Source organism: Planococcus citri, chromosome 3 (genome assembly GCF_950023065.1).
Source record: "Planococcus citri chromosome 3, ihPlaCitr1.1, whole genome shotgun sequence".
Taxonomy (NCBI): domain Eukaryota; kingdom Metazoa; phylum Arthropoda; class Insecta; order Hemiptera; family Pseudococcidae; genus Planococcus; species Planococcus citri.
This window is the reverse complement of record NC_088679.1, coordinates 14327778-14354234: the sequence shown is the minus strand read 5'-3', so window position 1 is coordinate 14354234 and position 26457 is coordinate 14327778. Positions and strand designations below refer to the sequence as shown.

General features: G+C 35.0%; 1 protein-coding gene across 6 annotated transcripts in view; it reads right to left on the bottom strand.

The window, feature by feature from the left end:
- Positions 1–26457, bottom strand: part of LOC135841631 (uncharacterized) — a 147368-nt gene that overhangs the window by 21455 nt on the left and 99456 nt on the right. For all 6 annotated transcript variants that reach the window (XR_010557957.1, XM_065358680.1, XM_065358679.1 and 3 more), the window contains 2 exons: positions 17556–17854; positions 8441–8694 (listed from right to left, as the gene is read on the bottom strand). Coding sequence is in view for 5 of the 6 variants with exons in the window: in XM_065358680.1 (XP_065214752.1) it covers positions 8441–8694; positions 17556–17825 (524 nt within the window). In the remaining variant the exon portion in view is untranslated. The remainder of the gene's footprint in view (positions 1–8440; positions 8695–17555; positions 17855–26457) is intronic.

Here is a 26457-nt window from a genome sequence, read left to right as displayed (position 1 = left end):
TCGACACCGGAGGCCGTTATCAATTTTTGCGTCTGCAAATAATACATGGGCGGTTCTTTCCAGAATATTACAATTTGGTCGTCCGCCGCGTTTTGAAATATTTTACGGTATTCGATGTATCGATCTAGTTTAACGCCAATGCTTTTGGGGTCACCTGGAATGCAGGGTTTTACTATTGGGAAGATTAATATAATCAATTCCGCCCCTTTATCTTTGACTAGTAGATCTAAGAGTTTGTTTAGACTTTTCTTTATTTTGTCATAAGGTTGAGGTGAGTGATTCAATTCGAATTGCAGAGCTGATAGAACGAATTTCTCTCCTTCGGGGAATTCCGTTTTCTCTATACGTCTGTATAATTCTTCAATTGGTAATTGATCACGTAAATATGGTGGCACCGCTACCGGTAGTGGCGTGTCTCCTCTTTTTAGGAAGTGCGCTATACCGTCGCCTACCCAAATGAATTCCGTAAAAATCGATTTACCGGGGACTTTGATGTTACTAGACCGTGCCCCTGTAGTGTCTAGTCCTTTTAGTTTTCCGAATTGTCATCGTTTCCTTGGTCTTGACTCTCGTTGGAATCGTGATCTAGGTCGATTTCTTCGATTTCTGCGCAGAAATCGGCGTTATCCGGAGTACCTTCTCCTACCGTACCATCTTCGTTTATTACGAAGAAGTGTACCGGTAGAGGTATCTGACTAGACACTTTCGGTTGGAAAGTCGAGGGTTTTCTGGCTTCATGCGGTTTTTCACCACGATTGTCGCTGTTCTGGGGTTTAGCATTATCATTACTGTTGTTATTACCACCAGAATTGTTCGAATTAGTATTAGTATGAGTGTTCTGTTTAACGCCATTACTATTACTAGTTTTGTTCGAGTTGGGATAGAAATTAATTTTCTGATTCCCTTTGAAATTGTTACCTAAAGCCTTTTGTAGCTTTTGGTATGCCATTTGTAGTTGTCCTTCGTTTACATTTTTGTTCGTAACAGCTAGATACGATTTCTTCGGAGGTTCCGGCGCGTTATGCGGTGAATTCGTGATCATTGGTTGGGTCGTCCAGTTCCCTATTGGAGTAGGACCTTGCGTAGAATTCCTATTCCTGTCAGAATTAGAATTCTTCGCATTCTTCTGCGAATTCCATCCTCCATTAAGGTTGGAATTCTGGAAGTTTTGATTGTTTCCCATATTCCAACTTATCTGTGGACCGAAGTTCTGGTTCGAGTTCATCTGAGTCTGATTACTCCATTGATTCGAATTCCAGTTGTTGTTCGGGTTTCCGGGAATTTGAGCCCACTGTCCATTCGCATTGAGTATCCAGTACGTAGATTGTGGTAAACCGTTTCCGTTATTCCAATTGTTGTTAGGCATTCTATTCCATTCGAATGATGGAGTTTGTTGCCATTGAACGGGCGTCATCGTGCTGTTGCGAACTGCAATGCGTACATTATTCTTCGGGTCAGAGTCATAGTTAGCGAATTCGTCAAGTTTTCTTATGAAACCTTCCACTGTAGTTTGTTTCGCTAATTTCTTATCGTATGGGTAGGGCACTTTTTCAGCTGCTACTTCCAATACTTTGGAAATATTTGGATGTTTGCGTTTGATTAGAGATAGGACCCATCTCTTTATCTCCAAGAACAGACGTTTCTCCGTTTTGGTTTCGCAAAAATATTTCTGGAAATATTCCCATGCATCGTTTTGACACTGACTGTTCCAATAATGTTGAAGGAATCTCTGTTTTAGTTCTTCGTAATCCGTTATTCCCACCATGTCGCCTTTCCACTCTGTCGCATCTTGAGTCTCAATTACTCCTTGGAATGCGTAAATTTTCTGAGTTTCGGCGGCATTGCTTTTGTTTACGTAGTCTTCGAACTGACGTACAAATTCATGAGGGAAGTAACGTTTCGATTCGTCATAATAGATGCCAGCACTTCTGACTAAGTTGGCATTTATTTTCAAGGTTGGGGTGGAATTAAGACCACTGTTGGGTCTACATCCACCTTCCTTTCTCATATCCGCAACTGCATGAGCTAACTGGCTGCATTCTGCTTTGTGTTTAGTCATTTCATTTTTGAATAGGTTGGTCGCTTGGTCAAATTTGGTTTCACATTGCGTTGCCTTTTGCATCGCGCTGTCAGCTTTTTGTAAAGCTGCACCGGTAGTTTGACCTACATATTCTTTCATGCCAGTAGCCCATTGGGTACAGTGTTCACGAACGTCTTTTACGTCGTTTCTGTATCCGTCAATGTTGCGGTTCGTACTACCTGCATGGTCCACAAGATTAATTAGACAGTCTTCTATTCGGATAAGGCTGTGTTCTTGAACTGCTTGACCAATCTGTAGGTTCTCTGTGGCACCTTCAGTGAAATCCCATGTTTGCTGAAACAACGATCTCAACGGATCATTTATTTCAGCATCGGTGGCGATTTCAGGTCGTTTCAGTTCAGTTTTTGATCTGCATTCTTCCCTTTTTGAGTCCCTGTAATTTTGCAGGTGACGTGTCCTCGCTGGGGGCGGGTCAGGGAGATCTGATCCATGTACCATGTTATTTTCTTCGGTAGGTACGTAATCTTCGTCATCCTCATCATCATCCTCGTCATATTCTTCGTCAGAATTGTTTGATGGCGGATGACTGCTGAACAATGATTCCACAAGGTTCTGCGGACTCGATTGTTGTTCAGGTTGTTCTACGTTTAAATCCTGCGTAGGTGGATTTTTTCGATTTTTCCGTTTGGATTTGTTATCCGAATTTTTCAACGTAACGCACGATTCTTCGTGCGTTTCACCAATACATAAGCAATGTACTTGGTGTTGCGTCAGGGCTACCGCTTTACTTCGGGTGCCTGCAGCTGGTCCAGTAAATGCCATTTCGTTCGAATTCAACTACAGCTGGGGTAATATTACGACGAATATTTTCCCTTTTTTGTGTGAAATTTCTATTAAATTTCGAACACAAATTCACGTGCAATGCTGGTTTTAATTCGCGAGTTGGTTCTGGTACACAAAAATATTCTATCACGTAAATTGCGCTTCACTAGCACTGAGCTATACAGTCGGTTGACTCAAGTCGCTAGATTACTACGGCGAGTAATCCGGACAAGATAAAAAGCGCTGAGTCAGGACGAACTGTTTCACACGTGCTCGAAACGTGTTTCTTAGCGGGATTCGAGTGCAAAGTCACTTCAGAGGTGACTCGGACAAGATAAAGAGCACTAGATCTCAGCTAAAAAATTAGCTTCGAATGAATCGCGAACACGAACACGAATTGCTGGAGAAAAAATTCAGGTGCCAAAATACCACCTTGGGTATTTCTGAAAAAATACAAGGACACTGAATTATTACTCAGCTTTGAGTGCTGGTTTGAAAAATACGCGAAAAATGCTTGCGATGTGTTTGCTTTGATTGAAAAGCCACTCGCGAAATGTACTGTAATATTTTACGATATTACTTACCAATACTGCTGCAAAATATAGCTTCGAACAGAAGTTCTACTGCTGCTGATCGCGTGGTTGAAAAACAAACGCGGAGAAATTATGCAAATAAATTGCTTAGTATCAAAATTCACTTTAAAAAATAAAACGTGAAAAGATACCGGACAAGACACACACGGAGGACGCAAAAAATGCGCGCGAAAAAATAACACAATGACAGTCAAGCTGCTTCTCTAGAGGAGCGTTGCTAGAACCGTCGTCACACTTGAAAAGAAAAATATATAATGCGAGCCGCGGTAGCTATCAACTCGTCGGTTGGTGGCTACGCAGCTGCAGCGGCGACATCAAAAGATGGCGGCTAGTGCGACGTGTGTGTCTGTCCTTGGGTGGTGGTAGGGGTCACGCAACAATGCGGCGGACAAGCTGGAACTCGCTTTTCACGTTTCAACGAACGGATTGAGTTCTGAGAAATTCTCAACGGATATTTTATCCATCGATGGATTTCATCATCTACCACCACACATACACATGTAAAAATAAACACGTTTTCGTCAAATTCTGGCAAATTTAACTAGGTGTGTGTGTGTATGAGTGAAAGCAACTTAATACTTTCGTGATTATTTACTTTGAAATATTCACAAGTATTCTTTCCTTTCCTATTTTCGGACACTTTGGTCTGAGAATAGTCAAGAAGTGAATCGTAAGTACAATGAAATCATACTGCAAGTATTATTTTCCAAAGTTTGGTCGCGATCTAAACTTTGTACTCATAACGATTTACTTCCTCCAAGCTCAGATTACTATGAATCTGTGCTTTTTGGACACTCGGAAGGGCGCCAATGTAAGAGGGTAAATTGACTTAAAGCAGTGATAGGTAGATGTACTTATCGATTGTGGTTGCTATTGTGTTGTTTCCAAGAAATATCCCTTAGAGTATTTCTACTAAATACTCACCGGAATACCTCACATGCTCGGCTAGGGCGTGAGTAGGAAATGGTTGCTTTTACACTCTTAACATATGATCATACACACCATAAATAATAACAAGTTATACACGAGAATAATATTTAATGTGTGCAATATTAACAACACGTTACATGATTAGCACATATGTAAATGTACTAGTTAACATGACACTTTCTTAAACTAAATATACACACGTTGGTGTTACACACTGTGGTGTAGGTTTGGATAAGTGATCTCCTCTGGCAAGGAGATCTAACTTATTCACACTGATATGTGCAAGTACTTACCCAGAGTGGCGACGAGTAGATCATCACTCCTTCTCGTCTATTCATTGGTTTCACTAACAACTAACTAAAACTAAAGCACTAAATATAACACTTAACACTCGAGAGTAAAAACTTATACTTAAATGACTGCATTAACCCATTAACCGTGAATAACATACCCGCGTGCACTCGGATACATTACTGGCGTTCTGTACTCTCGTCGCTTGGCTCGTATGGCTAGCTGACGAGAATACAACGCAGTGTTGCCTTAGTGCAACGCAGTGTTACCATGTGGGCGAGCCCTATACATACCACGTACGGCATAGTAGTATATCACAAAATGACAAAAATTCTAAAAAGTGACAGAATTTTCTGATTATTCAAGAAAAATGAAAAAAAAAATTCAGAAAAATTCAAAGAATTCCGTAAAAATGAAGAAAATTCTAAAACGTAAAGAGAATTCTGAAAAAATGCAAAAATTTTGAACAGAATGACAAGATTTCGGGAAACTTGCAATAAGAAAGATGTAAAAAATTATGAGGTATTCAGAGAATCCTGAAAGGGTGTGAAAATGTTTCTTGATAGTTGAAGAAGAACGAAGAAAATTTCAAACTTTAGATACAGGGAGCTCTGAAGAAGAATAGCTACCTACTTACTTGGAATATTTTCTCATAATTGTAAAAAGAAAAAAAAATGAAAACCATTCTGAAAAATGGGGAGTATTTTTTTAAAAGAATATTGCAAGTTCTCTCATATATTATGCACCTAGTTTAAAAACAATGAAGAAAATCTCGTCTTCATTGTAGGTAGGTTTTTAAAAAAAGTTTTCATTTCCAACATTGAAATTTGATACCTTTTTATTATTATTGTTATTATTATTTTTTGAATAATTGGATATTTTACATGGTCTCAGTCGATTTTTTTTGCCTTATTGGTTAGTTTATTTTAATTTTAAAAGTACCTAGGTTTCTATAATTTTTGTCATTTTAAATTTGTGTACGTAGGTAGGTATCTATTTTTTTTTTTTTACCTAAATAAACAATCTACTGACAATTTTTTTTATAAAAATTTGGTGTTCTTATTCTGAAAAAATGGTCCATTTTCCTGGCAATTTAATAAAATATCACAAATTTGTCTTTACTAATTTTCATGATTTTTTTTTATTAAGTATTTTAGTTTTATTTTGAAATGTTTAAGAACTTGTAAAAAATTTCAATAAATTCGTAACATTATCAGGTATGTCTAAATTTCATATACAATTTCTGATGCTTTGATTTAAAAAATTCAAAAATTCAAAGTTCTGAAAGAAATATTATAATTGAAATTTTGTTTGAAGAAGTGGAAAATTTATTGTTTTGCAATATAAAAATGTACAAATATGTAGGTAAATGATTTGGGGGGGGGGACATCTAATGGATTTTATATTAAAATATACATACTGGTAAAATATTATTCGTCTTTTTTTCCCTTTGTCTATCCCTCATTCTATCTTCTCTCAACTTTTTCCCCATTGATGTCTTTCTTTATATGGGTGGATATGTAGGTAGGTAGGTAAGTAAGTACGTTGGAAAGAAGGCGGGTACTCAAGCAGACAATTTGTTGGAGTGTAAAATCTCTACATGGTGGTTAGGTAAGTAGGTAAGCAGGTAGGTAAGAAGGATGGTATTAGGTACTCAAGCAGACAATACGCTCAGTAAGTTTGATCACGTGACTCCCACGTTTCGGAGCTATTCTCGTGATAATGATTGCAAGGAAACGGGAATTTCCCGTTTCCTTGCAAATGACCAAGTTTCGACTTCAATTATGAACGATCTACGGTGAATTTTTTTAGTTTCGAAGTTTCAAATTGTTATTTGTGTCGTCCTGAAGAACAATGAACTGAATTGAACAAGCTAAGTACTTACGGACGGATTTTACGATCGTTTTAGTGTCTCTGAGAGGTCGAAATTCGGTAAAAACTCACCAAATAACAGCGCAAATGCTTCCATTTCTTGTGATATTGAATCCTTTCGTTTCAGAAAACATAATTTTAAAACACGAGTTCACAAAAGTCGATCAATTGCAAAAATTAAGCTCAAATTCACTCGTAAAATACGAGTTCCCGTATGCCTGTTATCATTATCACGAGAATAGCTCCAAAACCTGGGAGTCACGTGATCAAACTTACTGAGCGTATTTGTTGGAGTGTAAAATCTCTTCATGGGTGGTAAAGCAGGTAGGTAGGAAGGATGGTGGGTAGCTGGGTACTCAAGCAGACAATTTGTTGGAGTGTAAAATCTCTAGGTACCTACGTCAGTGGGTCAAAAACACGTTTTTCGCTATTGTGAGCAAGGATGGTGGTGGGGTGAGGGAATTTTTTTGGCTCCAACATTTTTAAAGGTACTATACAAATGGTAATGTTTGGTAAGCTTCTGATAAATAAACAGTAATTTTGAGGTAAATTACTGGTAATTCTTGGTAAAATAATAGTAATTCTTGGTAAATTACTGGTAATTTTTGGTAAATTACTGCTAATTCTTGGTAAATTGGTGGAAATTTGCCAATATTCGGTAAAAATTTTTTTGTAAATCACTGCAATAATTTCTGGTAAATTGGTGGTAATTTTGTAAATTATTGGTAATTTTTGGTAAATTACTGGTAATTCTTGGTAAAATACTAGTAACTTTTGGTAATTTACTGGTAATAATACTGGTAATTCTTGGTAAAATACTAGAAGTTCTTGGTAACTTACTGGTAATTTTTGGTAAAATACTAGAAGTTCTTGGTAATTTATTTATTTATTTTTGTTTTTCAAATTTCAAATTTATTTCATTTTCATTTTAACAATACACAGTAACTCATACACAAATTTAATGACTGGTAATTTTTGGTAAATTGGTGGAAATACGCCAATATTCGGTAAAAATTTTTTTGTAAATCACTGCAATAATTTCTGGTAGATTGGTGGTAATTTTGGTAAATTACTGGTAATTCTTGGTAAAATACTAGTATAATTTACTGGTAATTTTTGTTAAATACTGGTAATTCTTGGTAAATTGATGGAAATATGCCAATATTCAGTAACATTTTTTTTGTAAATCACTGCAATAATTTCTGGTAAATTGGTGGTAATTTTGGTAAATTACTGGTAATTTTTGGTAAATTACTGGTAATTCTTGGTAAATTACTTGTAATTCTTGGTAAAATACTAGAAGTTCTTGGTAATTTACTGGTAATTTTTGGTAAAATACTAGAAGTTCTTGGTAATTTACTGGTAATTTTTGGTAAATTACTGGTAATTCTTAATAAATTGGAGGAAATATGCCAATATTCGGTAAAGTACTGCCTAGCAATTTTTTTGTAAATCACTGCAATAATTTCTGGTAAATTGGTGGTAACTTTTGGTAAATTACTGGTATTTACTATTTGATATAAATTTTAATCAATTTGGTAATTATTGGTAAATTCTTAGTACAAAATTTTTGGACAATGATTCTGCGCTGACTTGTTTCGTGTTTTTTTTTTTTTTTTTTTTTTTTTGAAAACGATATTCATTTTATGAATGCAAAAAATATATCCTTTCATTATTTCTGAGTAGGAATTTCTCTTTCACTAGCATTCACTTTCACACATCTCACCAAAAATGGAAAATTAAAAAAAAAAAACAACTGATTTTTCAGAAAACGCGACAGCGAAAATAGAAAAATGTTAGATATTTTTTATTCATATCTGAAATATAGATATCCAAAAATCAATGAGATTATGCATCGTATGCAGATTAAAATTAAAGAATGTCAACTTACTGTAATACTGCATCATTCTGTTCAGGTTCAAGGCCCTCGTAAGTATTGACCATCAACGCGGAGCGTTTACCAATATCGTTCAGAAAACCTCTATTTCTTTCTCTTTGTCTGTTATTATAAACAACCGCCACTTTCCTTTGTAACGCCTCCAGCGGGCTGATTATGGACAAAGATGGCTTGCCAGGTACTTGTGTAGCATCTTTGACACTGTTGTTCATCATTGTCATCATTCTTTTATTGGCTGTCAGTCTGGCCTGCGTAAAACAAAAGCAAACGTAGCGAAAAAAGAGTCATTAGATGTGTCAAAAATCCATCACTTTACAGCAATACAGCATCTTAATTTTATGATAAACAATTTAAATAATATGAAAATCAGGAGGATGAAAGTCAACTCTCTTTCTCATTTGATCCTTCGTAAGGTGAAATCAAACTAAAACTAGAAAGAGATCACGAGAGTTATACGAGTTTATAGTGTAGGTAGAGGTACATAAACGTCCAACGCAGACTGCAGACTCTCTCTCATCGATAATCCTCAGCGGTAAAAATACCCTCCCCCCGCCCCAAATGGTACAATATGCGGTTAATTAACTTACACAAAGTTATAATTTTCCGCTTAGGCCTACTAATAACACACAGTATACGTGAAACTTGATATATAGGATTAAATTCTGCGAACCTAGACTCAAACAAATCAACACCACTAATCTACCACTCTTTCGGGCTTTTGAGAATGCGACGAAAAGTGAGCAGGGTATATTGTAGGGGGCAATGGCAATAGCGTAGGATGAATTTAATGGCTATTATCGTAAAATTCGCCAAATTCCAAGTTTATTGATCTCGTATTAAACGAGTAAGTACATAAATAATATATTATATATGCACGTTGTTTCGAAGGTACGTAAATATCGTCGTATTACTCGTTCGTACGCTTACGAAAATATCATTTTGCATACTTTATATCGCCGCGAATTCCGCAGATTCGTATTATAGTTTAATGATTTTCAGCGTGAAAAAATTCGCAGTGAAATTTGTTAAATGGGGTAATCATATCGGTCTCTATTGCAAGTTTTATACAATAGGATCGTTTATTAGGGAAAATTTTGGGTAAATTTTTGAATTTGTGTACAAAATTACTTCTTTTGTTGTGTCTGAAAGATGTAATAATGATTATAAACACGAGAATTTTATGCATCAGTATATAGGGTGGCTCAAAAAATTTTCGTATTGAATCTTCGGTGTAATCTCTTGCAGCTTGATGTTAATTAAAAATATTTCACACCATATTACATACATATCAAATTAGGTATGCCGTTTACAAAACTTCATTAATTCTCAGTCATTAAAAATCTTTTAATGAAAACGTTTGGCAAAATACGAGAAAATTTCAGAATGAGGTAACGTACGAGTAATTTCAGAAAGAAATGACTAAAACAAAAAGAAAACCCACAATGTAATTGGTATGATATGTACTTATTATGATTCTGGTCAATTCGATACCTTCATTCGAGTTATTTGACCAAAGTAAACGAACGTGCTACATACAAAAAAAATCGTCATTCACGCCTCACAGGCCAAAAAAAACTGCACAAGCAGCAATACAATTTCAACCCCAATGGAAATATTTGTACAGGCATTTTTTCCCCTAAACGAGCAACTTTTCAACGCTAGTTTACCGAATGTAAACAATTTAAGCCCGTTAAATTCTCGAATAATTTGAATCAAAAGCATAGCTATACTTTTTTTCCCTTCCGAGTAAAGAAAGCTTGCGCCTTTTTTACGTTAGATGATTTTAAATCGTTTATGAATATGTATCAAGAGATTAGAAAAGAAGAGAGAGGGCGACGACAGCGCGAATAAGATTAAAAAAGGAACATCGAAGTGAAAAAAATTATATCAGGGCAACCTACTTGAAATATTCGGTAAACATGTTTTTCAACGTCGAGTTTAAACCGCGTAAAAAAGGTATTTTGAAAAGTTACTTGATGAAAAAATTGTTAAAGGTGAGATTAGGAACAATTATTATGCATGGTATAAGATTTACATTTACACTGATATTCTTCGTGATCTTGATCATTTTGCAAACAAATATATCGATGAAATGGAGAAATTTCGCTCCGTTGTTTTCACTCCTGGCGCAGAACTGCTATTGTGATTTTGAGGTTTGGAACAAGTTTCCTTAGCACCCTTTTTGATGAATGTAGAATGTAGCTAATTTTTCAAGAACGAGAACCATAGTACACATTGTATACCTATTTATGCAGCGGTCTTATTTCAAAATAAGATTCATTGTTCGCAGCTTCGAACGCACTTATGGTTTTGAGTAGGTAGGTACGAGTACACAAGTGAATTTAAAAAGACTCGAGCTATAGAAATGATTATTAAATTAAAATAAAACGCTATTTTTTTCTGTATTTTTCGAGAATTTTCCATGTTTTTTTTGTAGATTCGGGCAGATATTCTGTTACACTTTTGTAAATAGATACTTTTGGTACATATTAGAATTTAAAACAAATTATAGAGCGCGCTGAAAAACACTACTGAATTTGTAATTTTTGAAAATCAATAATTAATTCTATTACCAAGCTAGCAAGGTGATTTTTGTTATAGATGGAAGAAGGGACCTTCTACTCTTCCAATATGTTCTTATTTTTAGCTTAAGTGATTCGAATCATGTACAAAACATACTTAGGTACTGTGCCCTAAATACGCCAGGCACCCAATAACGCCAACAGCTAATATCTCGAAAACTAAAAGTCATACCGGGCTATAACACAAACTCAGGTATTCTATAAATGAAAACAATGTGACCAGCGAAATCTTGTTGTGATTTTCAAAGTGGAAATCCAAAAATTTTGCATTCAACGTTTTTCATTGATGGTGCGGTGCAAATATCAAACACGTAATTTTGAAAATAGATGAAGAAAAAAATATTTTTGGCAAGTACATACATCAGCTTTCTAATGAATATTTGTACCTTTTTCTACATGTTAAGCTCATAGATGATCCATTTTATGCATTTTTTCGTGCTAAAATTTTTCTTCAAAGTTGAACATAGGGGTGTCCTATCAACGCCCACGTAATTTTTCTCAATTTTTTTTTCAGAAATGTCAAAAAGCTGTAGAGGTGATTAATAAGTAAGTAATAATTACCTGTAGTCCCTCGGTGGCGTATAGTAGGTAGAGCCGCGGACCTCCGTTCACGAGGTACCTGGTTCAAACCCAGCGACAGAGGCAAGCTTGTGCGTGTAATTAAAAAAAATCTTTCGAGCAATTATCAACATTACACGCCAAGTACCCTGGGACTACCAGTTTAGCCGAGCTAACAGATAATGCACGCCATCTGTTAGCAGAATCAAAAAGCTGAAACTGGTTCAAGCGTCTATAGAGGTCAACACTGAGGAGCTCAGGGTGGTTGTGTAGATGTCACTAGAAAGCAACGGGAAACTACTAGTGGAAGCTCGAAACAACATCGATTCCCTAGAATAATCGCAGTGGCAATAGGCATACGCCTCACCCTGTTAGGGTACCACAAAAATGCAATTTCCAATGTCCTGTAAAGGATAAGGAACCATGATGACGACTAATAATTACCTATTTCAATATTATTGATTTTCAATACATTTTTTTGTAAGGTGCACCGGGGGAAGTTGGAATTCGGGGTAAGTTAGAAAACTTGCTCTAGTGCCTAGACGTTTATATCTGGTGAAGTGCCACTAAAGGTGACTTGAGGGTACTACCCCTACTTCATCACGGCATAAAAATTTTCGCAATTCAGTTTCATTTTAGATGTCTTTGGTTCAATTGTATTTTGTTGTTGTTTTGAACTTATTTTGAATTTGGTCTAAAATACAGACTTTCTATTTCTTAGTTTTTCGCATATAGCGGACGAACCGTGCGTCCTAGTGAAAATCTGATGAGATTGATCTCAAAGAGAATTAAATTCTCTACAATTTGGTTATAAAGCAATTTTTCTAGGACGCTTGGTTTGTGATCTACGCCTCTGCAAAGTTTAGCCTGTTCTGACTTCCCCCAATTGGGGTAAGTCAGGACAGTTTATATTCTATTCCACTGAGCGAAAGCTACTGGGTCAATCGCGCTCAAATTTTTACCATAGGTTAAGAACCCTTATGGGAACCTACATAATAAATTTGATCCATATTGGTTCATTAGAAGGGGAGTAACAGCTGGTCAAAGTTGAAATTGCAAAAAATCATTCTGACTTGCCCCGGTGCACCTTATTTCTTACAATTTATTTTGTTGTTTTTGAAATTTGAAAATGCATTTTTCTTCAGGTTAAAATTTACTTTTGCGGATAATTTCAGTGGTAGGGTATTTTTCATTATAGATTTCAATAATTGAGTTAAAAATTTGTTTTATCCCAAAATTTTAGATTTAAAATTGAAATCACTTTTTCAGAATTTGAAAATATGCATTTTGATTGGGGTTAAAATTCACTTTTGTGGATAATTTTGGTGGTAGGGTATACATTTTTCATCATAGATTTCAATAACTTCATTAACTTCATTCAAAATTGGTTGCATCACAAAATTTTATATTTAAAATTTTAAAAAAAATTTGCATTTTTTTCACTTTTTCAAAATTTGAAAATGCATTTTGATTGGGGTTAAAATTTACTTTTGCGGATAATTTTGGTTGTAGGGTATACATTTTTTATTGTAGATTTCATTAATTGCATTCAAAATTGGTTATATTGCCAAATTCTATATTTAAAATTGAAAAAAAAAATGTTGGTGTTGTTAGGCACCCAGTTCCTAATAACGCCAAAATGGTGACCTCACTTTGAACTGTTATAGCTCGGAGGAAAAAGATTATAAAAATTCAAACATTCACTCAAAATATACCTTCATGTATCCTTTATCACCTACACTAATCAGAATGGGAATAAGTTTAATTGTGACAGAGTAGTTCCAATTTTTCGAGTGCATGGCGTTAATAGGGCATAGTACCTTTTATCCAAACACAACTATTCTGCATCCCACTTATGGGACCATCATCATCAAGTTGTATAGGTAACCACTTGAGGTGGTATCGCATAGAAATCAATGCATACCCTTATGTCAAATTGGGTATTTGGGCTAACATCCTTCATGTTGGTGTTGCCTCTATTGCGCAATTGATTGCGAATTTCATAGAAATTTATTTTTGAGCTTCCACTAGTAGTTTCCCACTTGCTTACCAGTGACATCTACACAAGCACATTGGAGCTAGCCGGGTTGTTTAAGAGACCCTGAGCTCCTCAGTGTTGACCTCTATACATGTTCAAACCAGTTTCAGCTTTTTGATTCTGCTAACAGATGGTGGGCATGATCCAAGGCCGGATCCAACAGCACATGACCCACCGATATATCCCATTTTAGCAGCCCTGATTTTGGGATTCTCAATCGGCCAAATTTTTTCCACCCATTTTATAAAGTGCAGGACACTGAGCATAAAAATGCATTCAGAAATTTTTTAAGCGGTCCAGTTTTTACCTCATCAGCCCAAATATGTTGCGGTTCACCGAGATTTTCTCAGTAACTCGGTGGGTGGGTCCAGGCCGGGTGTGATCTGTTAGCTCGGCTAGTAACTGGTGGTTCCTCTGTACTTGGCGTGTAATGTTGATAAGTGCATGTAAGATTTTTTGTAAGTACATGCACAAGCTTGCCTCTGTAGCAGGTTGAATGATGCAATGTTTAGGTGTTTAAAAATGAGTTAATCTGAGAAGTAATAGTTCATTCCTAAAGTAGAAAAAACGCTTTTTTAATTCAAAACAACAAAAGAAAAAACATCACCAGATGATTTGGTGAATTTAATCTCCTGTAAGAACACAACATGTAAAATGTAACCATCATCACTGTTTCATTAGTTCGGCGTTCAGCCAACAGATGTCAGCCACTTTAGTTTCAAATTCCAATAGTGTTGTGCTTTTTTTAGTAGGTATTGCATTGCGTTTTTGGTATCAAGTAAGTTGAGCTTTTGAGCTTTTGGTATCATGTTGTGCTTTCTGTATCACATTATGCTTTTGGCATCTATTATGTTGTGTTTTTGGTATTGTGTTGTGATTTCAATTGAAAGTAAGAGTAACTAAATATGCTACTCACATTGCTAGGTAAGTATCTAGTTTTTTTGTTTTTTTTTTGTAATCAATATGGTGATACATGTACAAATATGTAAACTATTTGGGGACATCTAATGGATTTTATATTAATATGTACGTACTAGTAAAATTATTTGTCTTTTTAATTTTTTCCCCTTTGTCTACCCCTCATTCTATCTTTTCTCAACTTTTTCCCCATTGATGTCTTTCTCTATATGGGCTTGGATGGGTAGGTAGGTAGGTAAGTACGTTGGAAAGAAGGTGGGTGCTCGAATAGACAATTTGTTGGAATGTAAAATCTCTACACAGAATGGTTAGGTAGGTAGGTACTTAGGTAAGTAGGAAGGAAGGTGGGTACTCAAGCAGACAATTAGTTGGAGTGTAAAATCTCTACATGGGTGGTTAGGTAGGTAGGTAGGCAGGTAGGTAAGAAGGATGGTGAGTACTCAAGCAGACAATTTGTTGGAGTGTAAAATCTCTTCATGGGTGGTTAGGTAGGTAAAAGGGAAGGAAGGTGGGTACTCAAGCAGTTAATTTGTTGGAGTGTAAAATCTCTACATGGCTCATGGCTGGTTAAGTAGGTAGGTAGGTAGGTAAGTAGGAAGGATAGTGGGTAGTCAAGCAGACAATTTGTTGGAGTGTAAAATTTCTAGGTACCTACATCAGTGGGTGGTTTAAACGTTAAATCTCTATTTTTTCCCCTCAAAAACGCGTTTTTCGTTATTGTGAGCAAGAATGGTCGAGTGGGGGAATTTTTTAGGCTCCAACATAAAGTACCATACAATATTTCATCAAAGCTTCACAAATCCGAGGGCAGGGGCATTTCACCTACAAGGTGGACAGAAATATCGAGAACCCCTAAAAAAGTTTTATGCTAAATATTTCGGTTGGTCACAGTGAATAATGATAATGATAGCATACGATTGGTTTAGTTGGACTGATCTGATAACTTTCCACCAACCATGTATTTTACCCAGGAATACCCTGTCAGCTATCTTGATATGCAGGTAAGGATATTTTTTTGGTAACACTGATTGTGCTAATAGAAACTTTCAACCATTCCATATCCCTTCATTGTCCCCTCACCTGATTTTTCTATATTCTCCATTTGTATGGTTTTACTGGTTTTGAAAAATAATTTGCTACCGCAAAAATTAAAAAATTTCTGAAGTTAAATAAGGAAAATGCGATGAAAAGTAAAAATATTGATGTCTTTGTAGAACCAACTTATTTGTGTTTGTTTGTATGCATAATTCCAAATGTATGAGAGCCAAAGCTGATTGTGTGCTTGTCATTTTCAACTGCTTGATCACTTCATTGTGTTCAATATGGCGAAAATATTCCGATGGCGGCTATTGGAAAGCAAAAAATACATACATCTTTTCCAATAGCCGCCACCAACTCTAATTTCATTCAAAAACATTCCTCACGGGCAATATGTACTTGCATTTTTTTTTTTGAACTTCTTGTGACCTATAAGTACTTGATCACTGCCCATCTCTTTTATCAAATTGTTCATTTTTGTAGACTTTTTGACAGTGTAAGTACTTGGACTTTTTTCGAGAGGGAGGCAAATAAGCAAGATTTTTAGGTACAAAAAAGTCAATATTTGATACCTATTTCATCAGAATTCTTCATTTCATGTAATTATAATGTACTTTATGAAAATAAAAATGTGTAAAAGAACTGTTTGAGCGATCAGGGGTGATTTTTTTGAAAAAATTGGATCACAAAGCAAAAAAGAGTCAGTTTTTCTGTATCTTATTCCAAAATTTCACCCACTTAAGAACAGCATTTTTGCACCCTCCATCCTCCAGGTGACCACCTAGCTGTCTCATTTTTCAATTTTGGTACCTACTATTCTTGAACTGAAATGTGATTTTTAAAATTACTGTTAAGTAAACGTAAGTATTTTAAAGCCAAAGTCTCATTTTTTTAACAATTGCCTCGTGGCATTTTTTTTCTTTAGCAAAGTTAACCAATGTGAATAATTTTTTCAAACTCCCACACATCAACAACTCTAGTTTTGGACCATTCTGAAGCCTCCAGTCGTTTTATAATTTCCTCCAGAAATTTCAAACCACTCTGGAGAGAGCAAAAATAATGAACTTTGGAATACAATAAAAAATTACCCCTTCTAACTGCAGAGATTCTAAATTCCAAAACGATAGAAAAAGAAACTACGAACACGTCTAACAATACCTTTAAAACCTCATTTTTTCGACTATTGAACTTAACACCGCAGCGTGTTCTTCCCCTTTTTCAAATATTTAATAATATTACCTAAGACGAATTCGGAATTTCCACCATCGGAAGTAGACTATTAATAACAAATAAATATGCAAGATGTATACCAGGTTTATTTGAATACCAGCAGCGCAACTAAAGAAGGAAACTCTGCGGAATAGATGTAAGATCAAAACTGTAGCGAAAAGATTAGCCCTATGACAGTTTTACGAATAATCTCACCTTTAAGCGTTCGCCCTCGTTGATATCTTTATAAAGATGTCGACTACCTGTTTGCTTTTACAGTTGCGATAATCTTTTTCCTAAAATGCTAATACCGCACCTTTGCTGCTCGTATAATATACGAATATATATTTATGATTGTTCGAACTACGTGCCATAAAATATGGCGTTTAAGAAGCCGAGGATTTAAACGGGGATAAATATTCGAGGACCATTTTGTACTCATCTACATTTACCGTTTGTTTACGTATTATTATCGTCGTCGTTTTTAAGGGTTATTTTTTTACGTACCTGAGATGATGTGTGGGAGTTGGGGAAAATTTTTAGTAGAAGTTTGATATTTTTATAAAACTTTGGTATCTTTTTTACTTCAAAAAATGTGCAGAAATTTACATTAGATATAAAGAGCGAGAGGGTGGGAGGGGGTGGAAATACCTACAGATTTTTCAGACTGGCTCAAGCTGAAAATGGTCTGATATACCTAATAATTAATAAGTACATAACCTTAAGCAAAAAAAAAAAAAAATCAAAAATAATTCAAAGAACTCACCATATTATCACGTTTTCTGTCCATAGACGTAACGAAGTACAATTGAGGATTATCCTTCATCAGTACGACATCTTTGAGATTTTCTGGATACGTGTAATCGTCATTCGATTTCCAGCTGACGCCGCCATTGACTGCATCATTAGGTATATCGTCGTCAAATTCGTTGACATCGGAATCGAGTGAATTTTCTATATAATACGATTGTACATTTCGTAACAGCAATATCAACGATAACATCACCAACGACAGCACTACTTGAGAGGTTAACATAATTCAACGCCAGCAGATCCACCTTTCACCTGAGTAAAACAAACACAAATGGATAACTTGCACATTTGCGAAGAGAAATTAACTGAAGTAGATAATACTCCTAAAAATATGAATATGTGGAGGGGGAAAAATTATGCATAATCGACTCCTATTGAGTGTATAAATAGATATGTATTTTTTCCTATACGATTGAATTGCTAATAATTGACGTTTCGTAGGATTCGTTTATTGGAGAGAAAAATCTAGAAAATATTATTCAGCCAGGGGTAAATAAGTAGGTTTGCATATTTGACGTAAATGCTTGTAACAGCTAGTTACCTACATAGGTACCAGTCAGGAGTGGGCAGAATCATGTAAAAATCAATTTTGCCAATTCGAATCATCAACCTGGAGAATCAGATTTTGTAAAATTATTCGAATCACGAATTGCGAATTATGCCAGTTTTTCGAACCGCGAATCACTCGTTTCGAATCACGAATCGTGAATAGAAGATTTTTCTTCAGATCATAGATTTTTCCTTTCATTGCTTTTTTCTATGATTGTTTTCGAAGTTAAGTCAATTTATTGAATTATTTACAATCAAGATTGAGATAGAACATGAAATCAAAAAACGCTATTCTTATCGAGTGGGGAAAAAATAGAAAATTGGATTTAAAGGGAAAAACATGATTCGAATCACAAACACGAATCGTTGAAATTTTCGAATCACGAATCATTACTTCATTTTGACGATTCGAATCAGTTCGAATAATTTAAATCCTAAGAATCGCGTTAAATGATTCGAATCACGAATAAAAATAGGTGGGCCATTCCACGTCAATTCGACCAAAAAAAAGTAAGGGGGAGGGGTCAGCGATTTTTTTAAATTTTTTCCTGTGAATAGACATTTTGAAGGGATTACCAATGGCGCAAATCGCAGCCCTCTAGATCTTTTTTGAAGGTTGCTAGGGGGTGTCAAAGTTCTCAGTAAACTTGAAATATCATCCATTTCAGCAGCGGATTACTCGATAACCGCGATACCTGCCAAAATGGAACTTTTTCCAATAGTTAAGGGCTTTGCAACGCTTTTTGGTGATATCATAAAAATCAGTGTTGCCACTTTTTTATGTACGAAAAATTAGCTCGAAAAGCTTCAAAACGTAGTTTTCATATCGCTCCGACTTTCAAAAATTCTAAAAAATATATATTATTGACAACTTTTCATGCTGAACAACATATCAAAAAATTAGTATGGCATTATTTCGTTAAGTCGATTTAAAAAATTGAGAATTTGCAAAAAAATTCAATTTTTTGATTTAAAACATTTTTTTTTTTCATATATTTAATGCTTTTACTGTTGAAAGGAAAACATCTAAAGCATAATATTAATGGTACAAAATTTCTAAATTAATTCAAAGAATTTTTTCCTTTTTAAACGTCTCGATACATCTGGTATAAGGAGGGGTTCAATTTCTGAAAGGAAGTTTTGACTGATGAAGTTGACCCATTTGGCCTCTATTTTTACGTATCCGTCGAAAAAGTTGAAAAACCCCCTTCACTCGATGAAATTAGGTATCACAAAAAAATCAAAGTTTGAAAAAATTCAAAAAATAAACGAATTTAATTTTTTTTGCTATGAGAGTGATTTTTATCAACGTTTTCATGAAATACGTCAGAAAGAGGTCAAAATGAGACAACTGAATAAATTTAAACCTTTTTTGATGGTTAGAATTTAAAATTGAATTTTTTCGAATTTTGATTTTTTTGTGATGAGTTCATTTCATTGAGTAAAGGGGTCGAATGGATCAACTTCATCAGTCAAAAGTTATATAAATCAAAAAAACGAATTTTTTTGCAAACTCTCAATTTTTTAAAATCGACTTTACAAAATAATGCCATTACAATTTTTTAATATGTTGTTCAGTATGAAAAGTTGAGAGAGAGTGATATATGCCTTAATCGTCTTAGCGATTCTTAACATAATCCCTCTTTAAAGGTGTACAATGTACATGATTTATGTACATCGGGGATGTGGGTGATTTATGTGTACTGGAAGTACGTATATGTGGGAACTATCAACCCTCCCTAAAAGCAGCAAGCTAGGTATCATCATGGTACTCGCTGCGAGCTCTCAACCTCACTTAGCATCGATATCTCGAGCTCGTTGGAGCTAATGTCACCAAAACGTGTATTTTCTCAATTAAATAGGCAGAAGAGTTCCAATCTCTTCCCCATATTCATAGTTTTTGCCCACAATTCTGTGGATAATTTGTGATGAAATAACGTAATTGACAAATTTAATCAATCGCGCAACAATCATAGTATACTCCGATCCTGACGGCCATCGGTATATATGAAATAAAATAACCCAAGTCTGTCGCTGATCTTAGTATGAGTAGATCACAGGAGAAGTAGAAAATGAGAACAGTGTGTGTAAGTGATGAAATGGCACATACCTGAGTCGAAAGACTCGATGCTAATTAATTGCAATTTCATCGTAGTTAATTGAAGAACACCTACCTGAGACATAAGCACTATAAGTTCATGTTGAAGATAGGTGTCAAAACTAGGGAATCTAACTAAGTACATCGATTTAAATAACATTCAATATGCCTTTAAATATCATTTTAATTAATGCTTGATTCGTTAACGCGTGTCGTCTAGTTGGAGGTGTCTCCTTCTAAATTATAAAATATCTGCAAGTATTTTATATTAATTTCTCTTGTTTGTACTTTTTACGACGAATAAATAATATTGACATGTGTGGAAATATCTATTTATTTGCGTTTAAACCACAAATAGTAATTTGATGTGTATAGAGTGATCTGGTTTTATTCTAAACAGCTCTCAGACTCAACCATCTAACGGGTAAGTAAATCTCACTCTCTAGGGAATGAAAATTATCTTAACCACCTTAGGCAAAAATTAGGATAATGCCACTCTATCATATTTATGCTAGTTTTCACTCTAGGGTCATTCCATGTCAACTCAACCAAAAAAGGCGATTTTGAAAGTCATGTCTTTCGATTTAGCTCAATTTTTTTTTACAATATATACCAAACCCAGTAAGTAAGAACCCCGCAATTAGTTTGGTCCCAGCCCCCTCAGAGGGCGGGTGGGGGGGGCTTCCATTATTTTCACATTGTCTCGAGATACTCAACTTCAGCAGCCTATTCCTCCAAAATTATGATACTTTGATCAAAACTGATTTCACAGTTCGAAAGGGCATTGCATTTAGAACTTTTTAAGCATTTTGAAATTTTCAAAAATTGAAAGTTGAACTTTCAAATTGAAAGTTCAAATTTCAAAATGGCGCTGTAAGTGGGAGTTACCATTCAAAATTTTGAAAAAATTTCCATTGATGTACCTTTTGATGCTATTTCGAAATATTCAAGTTTCGAGATGGGATCTCTCAATGGAGGGGGAGCACCCCTTCGGAAGGTTTTTCCATAAGAAAAATTTCAAAAATAATCGCCGATCCCTCCCCTTTTACCACTTTTTGGTCGAATTGACGTGGAATGACCCAGGTACATAATTCGAATCGCGCCCAGTCCTGGTACAGGTACATACTTGTATGTATATTAGAAGTAGTGTTTATTTAAGTAGGTAATTCTTATGCCACTCATTTACGTCAATCGTCGCAAATTCATCGTTTATTTTTGTAATGAAAAATTGCTCAATGACGAATCATTTAAATTATATAATTCTTCAAAGTTGATACCTAATTCTATTTTTACACGCTGATTAAAAATATACTTTAGGTATCGCGATGATAATGGGTTCCGGAAGCTTAAGTGTGCTTATCGAATTGCATCATCTTTCAAGTGTGATATCTACTTACTTGCGGAACATTGATTGAAGTTCAACTTTTTTTATAAGTAGGTACATTCGATAAAACTGTCGAATAAATAAAACACAAGACAGTAAGCAAATGTTTAAGTCATGTCAAAATTAGGCTTCTAAAATGTCGAAATGTGCAATGAAAACAGTCCAAATGTACCTAAATTCGAACTAGCCAAAAACTTAATTTGGGCAGTTTTTACGCCACTTTTGAAAATTTAGAATGAAGGCTCTAGAATGGCTTGAAACTCTTTCTAGTCAACCCACTATCTTGAAATTGGGAAATAAAGTAAATTTTAGCTTTCCAACTTGATTGGATGAAATTTTGATAGGAATTTAAACTTTTAAAAATTTGTTGGAAGCTCTTGAATTGCTCAAACCAGTTCGAAACCATTTCCAGTCGATTCGGAGGTCATAAATAGAGATGTATACTAAAATTGAGCATTCTAGATTATAATTTGGTAAAATTTTGATTTTTTCATATTTTTTTTCAAAGATTTTCAAATATATTAAAAATTGAAAAAAACGCACTTCAGCAGCTGAAATTTTGGCTAGTGTTGTACTTTTTGTATGCTCCGTCGATTCAAGTGTGTGTAATTCAAACATTATTCTACCAGTTAGGATACTTGTCTCCCTCATTAAAGTGCCTATTAAAAAAATCATGAAATTGTAAGTAATAAAAAATATACCACCTGAATTAAAAAGAAAAATTGCAAAAGTCGTTACGACTCGTTCAAATTGAAATCGATTTAATCCTTCAACGCTAAAGAAGTTCAACCGATGAATTTTCAGAATTTTTATGCGAGTAGTTAGACTGAACAATCAAATTGTGATATTTGAAAAATAAAATTGTACCTAAGTATCTACTTATATGGGTCATTCCATGTCAACTCAACCAACGTTTTTGGGTCATGTCCTTCGATTTTGCTCAAATTTTTTTTACAATATCTACCCACCCAGTAAGTAAGAAAGCCGCAATCAGTTTGGTCCCAGCCCCCTCAGGGGGCGGCTGGGGGGCTTCCATTATTTTCACATTGTCTCGAGGTACTCAACTTCGGCAGCCCATCCTCCAAAACTATGATACTTTGATCAAAACTGATTTCACAGTTCAAAAGGGCATTGAATTTTTAACTTTTTAAGTATTTTGAAATTTTCAAAAGTTGAAAGTTGAACCTTTAATTTGAAACTTCAAATTTCAAAATGTCACTGTAAGTGAGAGCTACCATTTAAAATTTTGAAAAAATTTCCATAGATGTGCATTTTGATACTTTTTTGAAATATTTAGGTTTCGATATGGGACTCTATGACGGAGGGGGAGCACCCCCACCCCAAATTTTGGGCGAAAATTTCGAAAGAAAATCTGGGGCATGTGATATATTGAATTGAAGAGTGATATTCCAAAACTCGCTTTGTCCATTTTTATCGAAGTGCGTTTTTTAGCGGTACCTGGTAGATGAAGTATTAACTCACATTCCTACATCATCAACCTACCAAAATGAGGTGTTAAACTCACCTAAATAGCCAATTCACTATAGATTTAAAAAAAAAAAATAATGTTCCAAAACGCGCTTTGTCCATTTTTATTGGAATTTTTTCAGCAGTATCTAAAGGATAAAGTGTATACTTACACTCCTACCTCATAAATCCACCCAAATAAAGTGTTAAACTCGCCTAAAAAGCCAATTCACCCGTTTAAAGGGAAACTGTTTTTCCTCTTTCCTGAAAAGTTGTGAAAATGGACAAAGCGAGTTTTGGAATATCACTCTTCAATTGTATGTTTTTGGTGACGCTAAACATGAATATGACGTCAGATTTTTGATAGGACCCCATTCACGGCCCCCGGCACCACCTCAAAGGGGGTAAAAGTTCAAAAACGTGTTTTGTTCGTGTGACACATGAAATAGTATGTTTTTGGTGACGCTGAACACGAATATGACGTCATATTTTTGATTGGGCTCGCCCACGGCCTCCAGCACCTCCCCAAAGGGGTGACCCCCCCCAAAATGGTTACATTTGTGTGACACATGAAGTAATATGTTTTCGATATCGCTGAACACGAATATTGCCTTAGTTTTTCGAATCGACTTAACCATGACCCACAGAACCTTCCCCAATAGGTAAAAGTACAAAAAAATTGTTGGGGGCCGTGGGTGGGGTCCAATCAAAAATCTGATGTCATATTCGGGTTCAGCGTCACCAAAAACATACTACATATTCCATGTGTCACACGAACAAAACACTTTTTTGAACGCTTACCCCCTTTGGGAAGGTTCTGGGGGCCGTGGATAGGACCCTATCAAAAATCTGACGTCATATTCGTGTTCAGCGTCACCAAAAACATGCAATTCGATATATCACATGCCCCAGATTTTCTTTCGAAATTTTCGCCCAAAATTGGGGGTGGGGTGCTCCCCCTCCGTCAAAGAATCCCATCTCGAAACTTAAATATTTCGAAAAAATATCAAAATCTACATCTATGGAAATTTTTTCAAAATTTTAAATGGTAGCTCCTACTTACAGCGCCATTTTGGAATTTGAACTTTCAATTTTTGAAAATTTCAAAATGCTTAAAAAGTTTTAAATGCAACGCCCTTTCGAACTGTGAAATCAGTTTTGATCAAAGTATCATAGTTTTGGAGGAATGGGCTGCTGAAGTTGAGTACCTCGAGACAATGTGAAAATAATGGAAACCCCGCAGCCGCCCCCTGAGGGGGCTGGGACCAAACTGATTGCGGCTTTCATACTTACTGGGTGGGCATATATTGTAAACAAAATTAGAGCGAAATCGAAAGACATGACTTTCAAAATCGCCTTTTTTTGGTTGAGTTGACGTGGAATGACCCTTATTTGAATAATCGGCATGTAATTTTTGGAAATTGAAGATTTTCTTAAATTTTTTCCAAACGATTATGTTGATTTCCAGAGCTAAATTTACAGATACAGATGGGAACATGAAGCCAATTTAGTAGAAAGATGTAAAATTTTATCATCTGAAATTATTTTGATTAATTATTTTTATACGAGACTCCAAATTCTCTTTTTTTTCAACTTCTTTCGACAGCTCACAAAGAAAATTTTTTACATCCCAACGAAATTGGAATAAAATAGGCTAAAATAATGCCGAGGTTTTCAATGTTGATCATTTTTATATTTTAGAATTTCATTTTTTTTTAAGCAAGTAAAAATTGGATTTTTTTGAAAATGTTTGAGAATTATGAAGATTTTATTTTAAGGCAGAGTGGGGTAATTGCAAAGCACCATTTGATTAGTGACACTTTGAGAGGGCTCTGTAAAAAGACTATTGCACGGATGAAGCTGAAATTTGTACCACTTATACTTCAAGAGGTTCTCTATCAATGGTAAAATTTTGGTACAATTTGGTCCACAAATCGTGGAGAAAATTGCAATTTGAAAATTTGAAAATCGACTTTCGCATTTACCCCATGTTGGGGTCCATGTTGGGGTAGATGCAAATAAGTGGGCGATATTTTTTTTTATTTTTTTACATTTTCAACACACTCACTGTATTCTACGTGTCATTTGCTAACTTTTGATGTATTCGTGGTCTTGATTCGGTAAAAAATTCGATAACTTTTCCACTTCTCAAAAAAAATTTTAGGGGAGTGAAAAAATGTTGAAAAAAAATTTTTTTTTAACTCACTAAAATGAACAAAAAATCAACAATTGATCATTTCTGATGTTTCTTTATGTAAAAAACTCGTCATAGAAATACATTTTTCGTCAAATATATTAGTAAAACGTTAAAAAGGAGCAATAATTCTAAAATTCAGTAAAACTGTTAATCACTTCTCTAACGTGTAACTCACCATGTGACCATGGAAGTTTATTTTTTGTAATTTCAAACCATTTTCAAGTTATTTAGGGCAAAAAAATATTTGTGGTAAGTGCAAAAATGAAAAAAAAAATCGTTTTTGCAATTACCCCCAGTCGATTTTTTCTGGGGTGATTGGAAAAACGCAGTTTACGGCCAAAATGAAAAACAATTTCAAATTGCGATATCTTACCTTAAACTACAATCCTTCATGACCCTAAATCGTGAAAATTCCAGATAAATCGACAGTTTTTTCTATTTCACATGCATTTTTTTTAAAAAAACACCTCTCACTTTACTTATGAGTGGTTTCAACATGCTTTGATAAACGTGTTTGCTATGGAGCGACAAGTTGAACCCAGAGAGTTGTGGCCAGATGAATATGTCGGTAAAGGTTGTTGCTTCGACATCCCCTAGTTGGCACAACCAGAAAATTAATATTTGTTTGCATGAGGTCAAAATTTTGCAATTACCCCATTTTTGCAATTACCCCACTCTACCCTACTGAATTTAAACAATTTTTTGCTTTGAATAATATAACATTTTGTGCAAGGAAAAAAACGCAAAATTTTTGAAAATTAGTTGAAACATTTTGGAATTTGAAGGAGAAATTGAGATATAAAGTTTCTCATTTCATTTCTATTTCAGAATTGAAAAAATTGGAAAAAAACTCAAATTCCAAAAAGAATAAGATCAAAAATTCAAAAATTGTTTCCATATCTACAAGTGCAGGACGCAGGTGTCCTTCAAAAATCGAAATGAACATTTTTCTATCGAAAAATCCCGATGCTGCGTAAGTATAAAACAGGACCTACGAGTAAATTAGCATTCAAGTAGTCTGCAGGGAATAAAATCTCCTATGTATTTGTAAAGTCACAAAAAACAAGATAAGAATTAGATTAGGTATCTAAAAAATAGGCTAAATTCCACCAGTAGGTATCTTTTCCCTTTTAAACAAATTGAAACCCTCCAAAATTCTA